Raw genomic sequence first — 14,198 nt, forward strand, 5'->3', positions numbered from 1 at the left:
CCCCGAGCAGAGCAGGGCGGAGCTGAGCCGAGCGGAGCGGAGCCGAGCCGAGCCGAGCATGGGGCCGCTGGCGCTGCTCGGCCTCCTGGGGGCCGCCGCCCTGGCAGGTGAGCGGGGGCGCGGCCCCCCCGAGGGGAGGGCGGCCGTTGAGCTCCCTCAGCGGCGGGTCCGGCGAAGCCCGCCCTCGCCGTGAGGGAGAGGCGAGTGACAAGCCGCACCGGGCGCGGGGTGGTTTGGGGGGGCGGGGGTGGAGGGCTTCGCCTCTGAAGAGCGCTGCCGGAGGGGTGACGCCATCGGTGGGTGTGTGACGTCATGCCCGGCCCGGCCGCGTCACCGCGGGGTCGCCCCTCCGGCCGGCCCGGCGCGAGGGAGGGCCGGGGCCGGAGGAAGGCGCCAGCGCCACAGCGGGGCTCCCGCCGGGCTGCCCGGAGCGGCGCCCCGGCTGCCGGCAGCCCTCCGCTCGCCGCTGCCGGGCGGACGGCAGCCAGCCTGTGCCCTCACGCTGTGCGAGGGCCAGTCGGCTGCTTTCGGTTTATTTTTCTCCCCCCCGTAGAGTTTCCTTCCACGAAGCCTTCTCGGTGTAATTTTATTCGAGCCGCGCTGCTGGATTTTTGCCAGCTAGCTCTCGATAGTGGGAGATGATTGTCAAGTAGCAGGTCTGCAGCTTTAACTAACAGAAAATTTTCTGGCGTGCGGCATTAAATATTAAAACCACACGGCGAAATGAAGATTAAACACAAGAGCATGAGGTGATTGCTTGGCTTTATATCTTTTTATGCATACTACGCCATTTCTTGAAAGAATCGGTGTCACTCTGAGTTGAGTAATTGGGCTTTAGTTCTATTAGAGGTCTCCACATGGAAGCGCTTCTGGGACTTGTACAGAAACTCTGTAATGAAGTTGGCTACCTTCAAATGCCTTTATTGTAATCAAAGGGGAGGGTGGAAGATGGCAGGAGAGACCCCAACCCAGAGAAGCTCACTGGACTTACTCCACAGACCTCATGGGGATTTCTTACCAAATACTTTTTCCTGTTTATGCCCTCAAACAGGTCAGGTACCTCTTAACATCCTTTTTGGCTCTCTTGCTTTCAAATGTCAGGCAGAATCAATGAACTAAGAAGTTTGTTTGGGGCTGGGTATCAGTTAAACATTAACTTCAGGAACCTTCTAGTGCTCCTTCTGCATATCAAGATACCAAAGTTACTGTGATCTTTCCTAGGAAGGGTTTTTGCTGTCATTTTGATGAGCAATGGCACTGCACTGAGACATTGGCATTGATGAAACAAAGCCATGTGGGGATTTCATCAGGCACCCGCCAAAAGTTCTGTCCCAATCATGGAGATGCAAGCAAACGCCATGTGAATTTGTCTTGCGTTTCTCATCCTTTTTCATTACCTTCATCAGCTTTCAGCACTTCTGCAAAATCAAATAATCTGATTGTAACTACCTGGGCAGATTTGGTTCAGGAGGGGAAAGCAGACCCAGGGCTTTGTTTTCCTTTGTGGGTCTGTGGTCTGGTTTTTCTGCACGGGCAGGGGAAGGGTTTCCATCTCGGTGTGTGCTCTGACTTTGTTTCTGCAGCGAAACCCTGCAGCTTTACCGTCTGCTGTGTGCCCACAAGCCCAGTGGGTGGGTGCCCTGCTGCCTGTGTTGGTGGTGCTGGGGTGATGGCCTGACCTCTCCTGAGCACATGTGGAGAGGAAGGCAGAGGTGTTGGCCAGCCATCTCCAGCTGGCAGGTGGCCCCAAGGGAGCTCTTGCCAGCTGGCACAGGCTAGTGCTACCGGCACCGGTGTAAAGTGGGGCATGCTGGATCCACATGAGCTTCCTATCTCAGCTCTGACAGAGCAGCTGCCTCAATAGATTATTTCAGACTCTGGAATGGATTGGATACTCATTTTGTTCCTCCAAGCAGGTTAATATGACATATGTCCAATACCATTCGTCCAATACCATTCTTCTGACATTGTTAGGATAGCCTAATGCTGCTTCTTTGTCTGTGTGCGTCAGCTTTCATCGCTAACTGAGCGCTTGCTTAATGGTCATTAATCTGTCTGTAAATCTCCTTGGAGAGATGGGAGCTTGGGAATGACAAGGCAAAGGCAGTGAGTACAACCTGACTTTATATTCCTGCACTACTGACATAGCGCTTGAGAGGCAGCCCAAAGCTGGCATCTCTAATAGCAAAAGACGTTCCAAAGTTTGTTCTGTGCTTTATCACATCAACTGGGTGTAACTCCCAGGAGGTGTGCTGTGGGAGTATCACTAAAAGGACAAAATCAGACTTTTGCCCTTGTGTGTGTCGTGATTTCTCATGGGCTGGAGGACCAGAGGAGCCTTGTCAAGAAGAGGCAGTGAAGTGGGTTGTCCCCTCTGCTTACATATAAGTAGTGATTGGGAGCAGCTTGTGCCGTAAGAGCAGCATCTCCAACCCCTGTGGGACTGGGAGAATGTCCTTTTAGTGAATAACACTTTTTTTTTTTTTTTAGTAGAAGGGACTTTGCTGCCAGTCTCCTGCCCCCATGTGTGTGCACATCCTTATCTTCTGTGCTCAGGTTAGGCTGCACCAGCGTCAGCATTGTGCAGTGTGGTAGTTATTCACGTACTAGGTTAGTAAATAAAGTAGCCTAAAGCCTGGCTCAGTCAGCACTGAATGCAAAAGATGGGGGAGAGGGTTGGCTCTGTTAAGCACCATCTCCCACACACACCACCTGGCATTCTGGGGAAATGATGGAGTAGGGATGTAGTGCTATTTTAGGGGAATCCCTTCTGTGCTGTCCTCGTGTGGGTTCTCTTCTCTGATCACAGTTTTATGCACAGAGAAGAGATGGGGGCTGGAGAAGCACATTCCTACATACGTGTTTCGGGGAGCAAAAATAGAGGACAGTAGAAATATCAAGAGAGTTGTTATTGTATTGTGTTCAGTTATTACCCACAGAGTCAGTGCTCAAGAGGATGTCTGCTTCCTCTGTAGACACAGAAAAGAAAAGTTTTGCAGCTTTCAATAGCACAAGGCTACATGCTCCTGTCTGCTCTGCAGGAAACTTCCTTGGGGCAGTGTTAGTTTTTCTTACGCTGTAAGGTAAACTGACCCCCTTTGTCTCCATAATCTGCTTTGTGTTCATCTGTTACAGAAGATCTCTCACTGTCCCAACCAAGCAGTATTGCAGAGAGGGTGATAGATGTATTTAAGACTATCCTGACTTGTGTAAGAACTTCAGAACTGCACCCCAAGCTGTACATTTGTGTACTGTGATTATATATGATGCGGTAAGTCTGTGAAGCCAGGATACAATAAACCTTGCTTCTGCGTACTCATGTGTGGCTGGCAGACTTGCTTAACTTCACTTCTGCAAATCTCACGGTGGATGAGAATTGACACGGTTTATTAATAATGCACAGCAGCCAAGCTCGTTAACCAGCTGGAGACATATGGCAGCAGTGATGGCCAAATAAAGCAGCATGGAGGTTTCATTTGCAACTGCTTCTTTCCAAAAGCAAATACCTTGGACCAGGTATAGTAGAACTGGTGCAAGGGGGGGTTAATTCCCCCCCGTGTCCCCAGGGGGGGGGGGGGGGGGTGTGCTACTTCCTTCCAGAGTAGTGTTTTCCACTGGGATTTTTTTTTTTTTGCTTATTTTTTGGGGTGATAACGGACCACTTGGTGAATTGAAATTTTCCTGTCCCTTCTGGCTCTGTCCTTCCCTCAAGGAGCTGCCTCCTATCCAAGCGAGACAGGATTTCTCCGGTAGGATTGGGACAGTAGTTGCTTTAAAGCCTTGAAGAATGGTCTCCTACTGGGGACGTGGTGGTGGGGCAGCTGGAGCCCCTTGCAGAAGCCAAAAGGTTCTTGGGGTGCAAACGGGCCTTGCTTGTTTCCTGGTTTTTTTACCACCAAATGGGTACAACTACATGAAGATCTGACTTGCAGTAGAGCTCCGGTCTTGGAATTTAAGTATTGCTTTCTATTTTTTGGTGTATATTCTTTTTGTGCTAGAAATGTCGACCTGCCTCTTCTCTTGTGCTAGGCTGCAACTTTACATTGCTTTTCCATCCTGAATAAAATAAAGTTGTAATGCAAAATGTGTCCGGTTTACTGACCTGCCAACCCAAAACTCAAGCCATCTCATCAGCCCAATTTGAGTGAAGACTCCTGTCAGTGATGCTTGTTGCTAGGATTAATGAGTCTGTAATAATTTGTTTTTCTTCTAGGTGTCAGTGCAGTTCCAGTGGAAAAAGACCATATTGAAGAAATGGTGAGTAGCTGTATGTCAAAGCAGATTTCAGAAAATATCATCTCTCCATGTTTTGTCTTTAAACTCTCAGGGTAATGTTTTTTTTTCCTAAGGGTAGTCTCTTAAGAGATCATGGGTGATGTGGAACTGAGAGTCCCTTTAGCTGTCAGAAGATACCTGCATGCACTTCAGTGCATTTGATGAAAATGGAGGCTGGCTTACTGTGTCAGTGTGGTACTTTTGAAACTCTATGTTGTACAGCTGCCCAAAAAATTATCTGAAATATTATTTGATAGTACACGTTATTGGACTGTAAAAAGTGAGATGGCAACTTTGAAGAAAGATGAAATACCTACAGTTACCAACTATGTAACAGACTTTCTAATGCAGTCGTCCCATCTCCTGCTTTGGAAAGAGATTCTTAACCTGTTTGATTAAATAAATGCCATTAGCTGCCTTCAGTACCTGTAACCTGACATCAGACCCTCTCCACTGGTTGATAGTGTGATCATTTAGATTAGTAAACACCTGGTAATAACTAAAAACAGTTAAAAGACAAATGGCTATATAAATGTTTTATCATCTCCCCCCATCCAGCTGCCCAAATTGTGAGCCTGAGACTCTTGTACCCCTGACGATCTGAGCACTCGCCTCACAACCAACAACTTCAATGCTTGAAAATCATTTTGCATGAATTTGTACAGAAGAGCTACTTTAGTAGTGCTTAGGATTAGAGGAGGTTGTGTGACTTTCCTAAATGATTAAATTTTCTCTGCTTCCAGAAGACTATCCAGTTGAATGTTAAGCACTAAAAGAGGCAGGGCTTACAGCACACACACATGAAAAACTGTGGAGCATGTCACTTACAGAGGATATAAAGGCGGTTTTGGTTTATTGTCAATCCAAGCAATACTTCTGGTAACACCTTTGCAGCATCCTCATTTGGACAGATCCTATAGGATGATCCTCATCTTTTGAACATGTGTTGTGTTGGTTATTTTTTTTGTAAGGTGCTGTTACCACACGTTGTTTGACTCTCTTTTGTACTGAATAGGGTATTTTAATATTTAAAAATGTACAAAAGGAGCCTGTTCCCTATTGAAACAAAAGGGGAGATAAAAAGAGCTAATGACTATCCTCTTAATGGTATGGGAGTGAGGAGCAAAGCACTTGTTGCCCAAATGCACAGGAAGTTGTGGTAGAGCTGGGGATTACTCAAAACTCATAAATATTAGCCTGAATTCTCATCCTAAACTAGCTTTCCTCACTAACTGGGTCAGAAGTAGGATTTCTATTTTTGCCATGAGAGTTTTTTCTCCTATTTTGTTTCTTCCAGGTAACACGGTGCATAGTGGAAGTTCTGTCCAATGCTCTGTCTAAGCCAAATGCACCACCAATTAATCCTGAATGCAAAGAAATCTTGAAGAAGAGTAAGTACAACATTATCTGTACTTGTGAAAGGAATTTGGTAGATGGATTCTCTCTTGTGTTGGAGCTGGTGAACTGTTACTTCAGCCCGTGTGAAACTGGTGCCTCCAAATGTCAGATTCTGATTTCCTTCTGTTTAGTCTGACTTGCTCAAAGACCAAACAGCCTGACCTGGTAATTGTCAGGGATTCTTGGCTAACACGTGTGGCTCTCTACTTAAGCCACCTGGAGAGTCTGAGAGGACTAGAGAAGCTCTTTAGGTCGCCTGAGAGGTCAACAAATGTGACCGTGTTTGGACCACATGTTGAATGCATCCCAGAGCATAAGAACTGGCCTCAAATAACTGCCACTTAAATCAGTGAGGTTCCTGCACCTGGTAGCAACTGAATCCATGCCCAGCTCAGGAGAGGGAAGTCTTTTGCTAAGCCCAGAAAGGATTAAGTTTGTGGTACTGATTTCAGAGGTCTGGCGACGTGTGCTGAAAGCTCCATGTGGGAGTGGTCATTTCAGATGAGCTCATTCCTACAGCATGGTGCTTAGCTGCCTCGATGTCGAGGTGTAAGCCTGTTTGCATGTTCAGTTACTGTCTGTAAGTGAAGTGTGGTTAAGTTTGATGCTGTGCCAAACTGCAGAACACACATCTTTCTTTTCTGCCCAGTTAAATTTATTTGATTACAGAAGAATAAAAAGGCTCTTGAACTTACCTGCCAGCAGGAAGCAATAATGAAACCCATCTGTCTCCTGCTTGTTTATAGAGGGAATAATGCATGGCCCTAATACAGTGATCAGAAAAGGGTGGATTTGGGCCTTTGGGAATGCATATATTTGTATCTAACTTGGTCCCAAATTTCTAGGAGATGCTGAATGCCATCAGGCTTTGTTTATGACATTGTTAATTTCAGAAAAAAACTGTATATTTGCCATGTTTTGGAAAATGAAAAGACACTTACTGGAAAGAGGGTAAGGACCATATTTTTGACAGATCGCCTCCAAGAATATTGGATAATGAGAAGCTTTTCAGAAATAATGAGCTATTTTTAAATCTGTGCAGCTGTTGTCTGAAAACTTTTAGTTTGTGATCTATTTCTGATGTTACTCAGACACAAGTGGAAATATACTGTTACCATTGTGGTCAGAGTCAGACTTGCATTTAGCATTTTGGAAATAGTGGAAGGAGCATGATTTGATTAAACATAACTATTGCAAAGTAACAGATTTCCTTTTTTTTCAGTCAACTTAGAACTTTTAAAATTTGCTAAAAGCCCTGGATATTTTGGAGTAGCTTGAAATAGATGGTTGTCTTTTTTGTGAATAAGCGTATGTGATGGATAAGGTCTGAAATTCAAAGAACTGAACACAAATCCAGATCCCATTGATTTTTAATGGGAATGAGAGTTAATTTAATTCAAAACTAAAAATGTGATAACAAACCAAGAAAAAAGCCAAAGAGGAAAAATTATTCTGGAAATTTAAGTGGAACTTTTAAAATGCCTAATTAATTGAAAATTAGTTAATGCTTTTCCAAGCAAACATACAAAATATTAGAAAATTACTAATTTTAAAAGCAGAATTAAAAAATTAATTCTGTCCAAACCTTCCTGCTACTTTGGGAAGCCAGTTATCTATTTAAACTGAAATAATGCTTCAGTGGAGAGTTGGATTACTTCATTATGCTGCTTTTGTTATTGTAGGTGATAGAAATGACAGAGAGAGAAGCGAAAACAAACAACTTGAAGTGAGGCATTTGAAAGACCTAGCAGAGATTGAAAAACATCATACTGGGAGTGTGGAGAAAGAACAAAGTCAGGCAGAAGAGGAATCTAAAAAGTACTTGAAAGGAAGTGATGAGGAGAAGCTTGGTCACAAGGAAGGTAAAAGCAAGGAAGAGGAGGATGGACTCCACACACCAATTCGAGAAGAGAGACTTCATACAGAAGAAAAGAAACACTATCAGGAAACTGGAAGAGAGGAGGAGAAGAGCTACCACAGTGAAGAAGAAGGCAAAGAGAGCAAGCGTCATGATGAAGAGGTAGAGCATGCTGTTCTCAACAAGAAGTCCCACTCTGGAGGCACAAGCACAGAGGAGTTCCCTGATGGGAATGATCAGCGCCCCATGGGCCACTGGCACTCGGAGGAGGGAATGCAGAGCCCGAAAAGAATCCATGAAGGTGAAGAGGGAGAGGCAGAGGAAGAAAGAAGTGAAAAATACCACCATGAGTCTAAGGAACATGATTTCTCCCATCAGCAAGAGCATGAAGAATTGGATGAGAGTGAAGAAACAGAGGAGGAAAAGCAACCCTACAAACCCAAACGTTATCATGGGAAGCATAGAATGGGTGACTTCTCTGAAAAGAAGAGGGGCCATGGTGGTGAGAAAGAGGAACTAGCTGAGGACTCAAACACAGAGGAGGCCTATCTCTGGGACAAGAGGAACCATCATCAGAAACATCATGAAGAGTCTGAGCAGCAGCGTGAGGAGAAGAGTGGTTATCGTGGGAGGCATGGGTCTGAAGAGGTGGAGGAGAAGAGGCATGCAGGCCAGGAAAGTGAGTACAGAGAAAGGTGGCAGCAGAGTGAAGAGAGCAGTGAAGAAGAAAACAAGAGGCATCGCCACAGTGAAGAAAGTAATGAGAAATGGCATGAGGAGAGGAGACACCGTGATGGATCACATGAGGCGAGGAGGCAGCATTCCGAGGGAAGGATGTATCTTGGAGATGAAAGTGAGGAAGAGCTGGATAAGTATCTCAGTGGTGGCAGCAAGGAGGAGCAGCATCATGCTGGAGGGAGATACCGCTTGTGGGACAATGAAGATGAAGGGTCACAGAACGCGTACACTCAAGAGCGCAAAGGGCAGGCCAGAAGACACTACAGCACTGAGGACAGTGTAGAGCAACAGCGCTACCCTGGCAGCAGTGCGGAGGAGGAGGAAGTAGAAAGGAAGCATCACAGCAGTAATCAGATGGAAAATGAAGAGGAGAATATGGAGGAGGGAAGATACGCAGAGAGGGAAGATTACACAAGCCATCTCCCTGCAGAGAATGAGAAGAGGACTGTAGTATCCTACAGCCCTTTCTACCCACTGCTGTGGTGGAAAAGCCGGCACTTTCAGAAAAGGGACAGCACAGGAGAGCAGCTTCTGGAGGGCAAAGAGGAAAGCAGGCCCACTCTGAATGAGAAGAATCTTTTCCCTGAATATAATGACTATGACTGGTGGGAGAAAAAGCAAATCCTAAGTGCTCTGAACCATGGACCCATTGACAAGAGGAGTCTTGGCAAAATGAACAGATACGATATGAAAAGGCAGTACAACAAGATGGATCAACTTGCACAACTTCTGAATTACAGGAAGAAATCAGCTGAATTCCCAGAATTGTACAATTCTGAAGAAGACATGAAAAAACGCCACATAATCGGGAATGACAGAAGAAGTCTGAGCCAGAGGCCTCTGACAGAACAGGAGGTATGTGTACAGGTGTTTCTCTGAAAAGCTAGGGGAAGCTGACTTTACATGTGCGTTTCTAAATCCATTCCCAAGGCAGCTGGTAAACTGTGCATGGAAAAACACAAACAAGATTAAGTCATGTCAAGAGCCAGATCTTCAGCGATTTAAAAATCTGCTTTCTTTGAATGAATTCGGTGGAACTAACCCAGGGCACAGTTCATAAAGACAATGTGCATCATCATTAGCTTCTGTCTGCTGCAGGACAGGAAGAGAAAGGAGATTTTCTTCCTCTTTGGGCCCTACCTCTCCCTCTAGGGTCTTACATACTAATATAACAAAGATGCCTGTTGCAGCAGGAGCAGAGAGGTAATTGGAAGCACCACTTGGTCTGTCAGGTTGTTTAAAAGGTACAGCTGAAAAGTAAGTTGAACATTCAGAGTGAAATTCAGCTGTCCGTGGCTTCCTGGCTGTAATGCAGAGCGGAACCTGGCTTGCACTTGTAAGCCCGATTTGTGCATGTAGTTCCGATGTATGTGAATCGTTTTCTTGTTGGACTTCCTGTTCTGCATCGGTGTCAGGAGAAATGAGTCTACACCCATCAGCTAGGTGCTCCTCATGTATGTCACGGTATATCTATGGCACAAAGCTGGGCTGGGAGCAGTGGAGGTTTAATACTAATTTATATAGAGGTTAAACTGTGTTAGCAAGTCATCATAATAGACAAGAATTAGCTGCATAATTTTTTTTTTCCCCATAGCATCTGGTACTGTGGAGGTGTTCCTCTTGTTGCACCCTGTGCTTGCTGTGTGTCATAAGCCTGAACCACTGTGATCATAAGGTTATGGCCTCCTAAGGGACCTTCACTTGGGCAGAAGTGACTTGCATGCTGGAGGGGGCGGCAGCTGTGAGATAGCAGGAGGTCACTACTAGATAATGGAGCTTTAAAGCTAGAAGGATCAAGCTGTAATTAGGGCGAGCTCTCAGAATGAGTATTTTGATACTTTCCCCAGCCCTAATTTGGTTAAAAGCAGGAAAGCACACAAATCTCTGAAGTGTGTGTTGCGCTGCTTGTTAACACCCCTTACCCCATCAACCTGCCCAGTGGCCAGTAAGTAGCAGGAGATGTCTGCCTCAGAAATGGTCTTTGTCTCTCATTTTCATGGAACACAACATTTGCCAACATTATTTGATGTGTAAAATGCTCTATGTTTTCACAGGAAAAAGAACTGGAAAACCTGGCCACTATGGATTTGGAGCTGCAGAAAATAGCTGAGAAGTTTAATGACAACAGGAGAGGCTGAAGATGCTCTGCTTTGGCATTTCAAAGCTAGGTGTAGCTGTACTCAAAATACCTGTATTTTGTGGTAAATTCACTGCCACTGGATTGTTGTTTGCCCTAAAACCAGGAAATACTATTTACTGTCCACTATAGTGTAGTGATTTATACAGCTGATAAATGTCTTTAATTTGCTATTATGCTATTGAGATCTGAATAGCATGAATTTTAGTATTATAACCTTTCATGCAAGGCAGGTATTTTTAATATGCTTGTGAAAATAATTGTGTTAGTGCTCTTCAGAAATATATTTGTCTGAGTTTGAAATAATAAAAACATTGATCTTGGGCCAAACTTTCTCCTTGCTTATTTGACTGATTGGGTTATTTCAAAGTAAGCTGTATCAGATGGATAGATTGTGTACAAAATGTTGGCTTGTGGTTCACCAATATTTTTTTTAAATTACAAGGAGCCTATCTGTGCCTTTTATGTGCCAGTTAGCAAGAGCACAAGAGGTAAGAAGGAATGCCAATTAATGTGCTCTGGTAACTCAGAAATGGCCTGCGAATTATTTAGTTCTGGAAATTAGTCATTAAAGAATCAAAGAGGTTGCAACACCAAATGGATGCTTGTTAATTTGGAAAGCATGTGGTGCTTCAGAATCAATGCATTATGTAGTGGATTGGTTTTGCCACTTACTCAGACTAAGTAGTCCCATTAATTTAATCACCTACCAAACATGCTTGGCTAACATGTTCTTTCTGCCTACTACAGGCAAGCAGGTCCCGGTGAGAAGTGTTGCAGAGCCCGTGTGCTGCATTGGAGCAGGGCTGATCTTGCGCCAAGGCGAGTTTCTCAGCAGCCAGCGAGGTGGGGGCAGGATGGGCTCTGTGTACTAAATGGTACGATGCCTTAAGTGAGCAAGTGGTGTGTGGAAGGAGCCATTTGGTAATCTTACGACACTATGAAGCAGTAAAAGAAATGATCCCATAATCAGTTTCAATTACTCCAAATATCTGGGGTTCAATTTAATTAAACTTACCCAAATGTGTTTTTTAAAGACTTTCTGCTGTGACAGTATCTTCAGTTACTTGTATAACACCACACACAGGAGAGAAGTGCTATACAGAGAATTCAGCTGAGTCACATTATTAGTAAATGTGCAGTATCTATCATCTCAGCTTAACCCACTTAATCCACCTGTTCATTAAAACACAAACATACTCTCCAATTAACTGTAAGGCAATATGAACTGAAAATATTCAGTGTGCTACTGGTCCTTGAACTGTGTGAGCATGTCTATGCCTAGGGATTTTGGTAAGACCACTCAAACGTTTCATCTTGTTTGGTTAAGGTACATGAAGATCAAATCTTGGCTCAAAGAAGTTGACAGAATTTTGACTTCAGTAGGACCATGGTTTCACCAGACTTCCACCAACAGTAAGGAAAGTTAGAAAGTGTCCCAGCTGCAGAAATACTTTGCTGTCTTCAAATTCTGAGACTCTCCCTTTTAAAATTTAGAATACCCTACAGTAAGTATTGCAGCATGGTACTTTTTTCCCCCCAGCTGGTATGAGAGAAAGCATGTCTGTGAGTACGTAAATAGCTAAAAGCAAATAGCTTTAATTGTAGCACAGAAAACCTAAATTGTTCAAGTATGCAAATTTAGTAATGTTTTTTAAAAGCTAAGGTTATGCAAATACGCATTCATGAATCAGCAATGTTTTGCTTAAAAACATGTCCCTTGAAAGACTTTAAAACCAAGTATCATTCAATAGCTTTCAAGAGCGTTGTGACAGCCCTTTTATCTGTCATCTTTCTCTGTTCTGCTTGTGTTGCTCTGCGGGGCTGATGCCACGAGCACTGAGAGCCCAGTAGCTATTTTGACTGCTCCTTGCCCTTGACTGTTCTATTTTTATCTACACATTTGCATTGCCTGTTCAAGCTTTTTTTTTTTAAAAAAAAACCAGTTTTCCAATAGAATTTACACTAATTTACATTATTTAAAGGCAAATTGCGTGCTTTTGGCACCGAAGTTAGGTGGTACAATTTAAAACAAGTATTGGTATATTAAGATGTATAACCTTGTTCCAGGAAATCAAATGAAGCCGAAATGGTGGTTTTGGCTTCTGAAGAAGCATTGTCTTGCTTCTGGCTCATGCACCCCTGGATAATGGTAAATTTGATACGTAGTTTTAGTAATACTAAAACACAGGAATGGAAAGCGTGGTAACTACTAGAAATATTGCTATTTTCAGCAAATTTGCATAGTGAAGGCAGTTTTATGTTCTGCTTTGTGACTAAAGAGGAATAAAAACAGGTACCAAGTGACTTACAAGCATGGCAATACCTTTGCCTGACCAGGCCCAGACCCACCAAAGACCCGCAGTGCATTACAGAAGCAGAGGCTTGAGCGTTTCAGTTGGCTGGTGAGATTGGGTGCTGCCAACTGCTGGAGGAAGGCTGAAGTTCCTCTGAGGTGTAAACAGCACCTCACTGGGCAGATTTCAAGCTTGGACGAGTACTTCAGGAGACACAAACGTGGCCAGACATAGACAATGCACTCATTTCGACTGCAAAGTAGCAACTGCTCTTTTCTGACTGAAGGTGCCCACTTGAAGCTGTAGGCAAATTTTTGAAAGAGTGCCTACAAAATTTTTTTCAACAATCATTTGAAGGCAGCCACTGTTCAGCTAAGGTGACTGTAACCACAGCTGAGACAGACAGGTCTGATGAGCACTTGCACTGTGAGGTAACATGCCATCCCAGCGATAGCCCTTCATACAGCAAATATGCCTGTGTGGGGGATGTTGGCCTTTCAGGCTGTCCATCCAAACCCAGGTCTCTGCTCTTTCAGAAGGGTGGCTTCTGCAGAACTCAGTGGTCTAAATGTTAATCCTGCCTTAAGGACTCCACCTCTGGTTTAATACCCACTACCCTTCCCCGTTCCTTATCTACACGCCATTGACCAAAATTAGGTTATACCAATTTGTTATGTTCTATAGTTCTGAAGATCAAAGTCCCTGGACAGCCTGCCTTGAGGCTCTAGTGATGGTCAGGTTCCTGAGCTATGCTTTATGGAGACTAAATACAGGTATGTAAGTATTGCCTTCCTTTTGCTCCACCACCTTGTCCCTTCTCTTAGAGATGCTTTTCATTATGTCATTTATTTTCTACTTATGTTAAGATCTTGCAGGATGCACTCCCTTTCTTCTCATTTGTTCTGTATTTTCCCTAATTTGTTACTTGTAAAAACATAAAGGCTCCCTAGAGTTTCAAACAATCATAACTTGCATTTCTACAATGCTTCTCTCTTTAGTTACATTTATTCATGTGTTTCAATTAAAATAGGAACAATGTTATATCAAGATGCACATACAGAATATGTTCCATCAGTTTGAAATGTCAATAATTTTAAATATTTTGCATGAATTATTTCTTGGTTTCTTACTATCCTTCATTAGGACAAGCATTATGGCACATTTAAAAATTGGGGGACAGGATTCAGTACTGAGAGCGCTGGTGAAATGAAGCCAGTCTGGCTTTGATCTGAAGTAATCTTTCAGGTGTTCCAATATTGTTTATTTCTCAAAACTGATCTTTTTATTATACAAATAGAAGAGATTTTTTTTTCCCTCAGGTTATTATTTTTAGCACATTATATATGATAAGTCAGATTTAAAACATATGTTGGTTGCTTAACCTAACTTTTACTGTGTAAGTTTTTACACCTTTGTAGTGCTATAAATATGACAGCCGGGTACCTACCAGCTCAATGGAAGTGGCAGAGAAGTGCCTATGCCTGCCTGACAGGTA

The 14,198-nt window shown here is 43.7% G+C and overlaps 1 protein-coding gene across 6 annotated transcripts in view; it reads left to right on the forward strand.

Moving 5' to 3' along the window:
• The window catches only part of CHGB (chromogranin B (secretogranin 1)), a 19,946-nt gene extending 9,216 nt beyond the window's left edge, over positions 1 to 10,730 (forward strand). For 4 of the 6 annotated variants that reach the window (XM_010574718.1, XM_010574719.1, XM_010574720.1 and 1 more), the window contains 5 exons: positions 3,136 to 3,271; positions 4,214 to 4,257; positions 5,573 to 5,666; positions 7,356 to 9,124; positions 10,324 to 10,730. In XM_010574718.1, coding sequence (XP_010573020.1) covers positions 4,255 to 4,257; positions 5,573 to 5,666; positions 7,356 to 9,124; positions 10,324 to 10,407 — 1,950 coding nt within the window. In that variant the 5' untranslated portion in view covers positions 3,136 to 3,271; positions 4,214 to 4,254 and the 3' untranslated portion in view covers positions 10,408 to 10,730. Of the gene's footprint in view, positions 1 to 58; positions 108 to 691; positions 750 to 3,135; positions 3,272 to 4,213; positions 4,258 to 5,572; positions 5,667 to 7,355; positions 9,125 to 10,323 lie in introns of those variants that run through there. The other 2 variants (XM_010574722.1, XM_010574717.1) reach the window with 2 other exon arrangements.
• The last annotated feature ends 3,468 nt before the right edge of the window (positions 10,731 to 14,198 follow it).

This window comes from Haliaeetus leucocephalus, unplaced genomic scaffold (assembly GCF_000737465.1).
Source record: "Haliaeetus leucocephalus isolate CR32 unplaced genomic scaffold, Haliaeetus_leucocephalus-4.0 Scaffold450, whole genome shotgun sequence".
Taxonomy (NCBI): Eukaryota; Metazoa; Chordata; class Aves; order Accipitriformes; family Accipitridae; genus Haliaeetus; species Haliaeetus leucocephalus.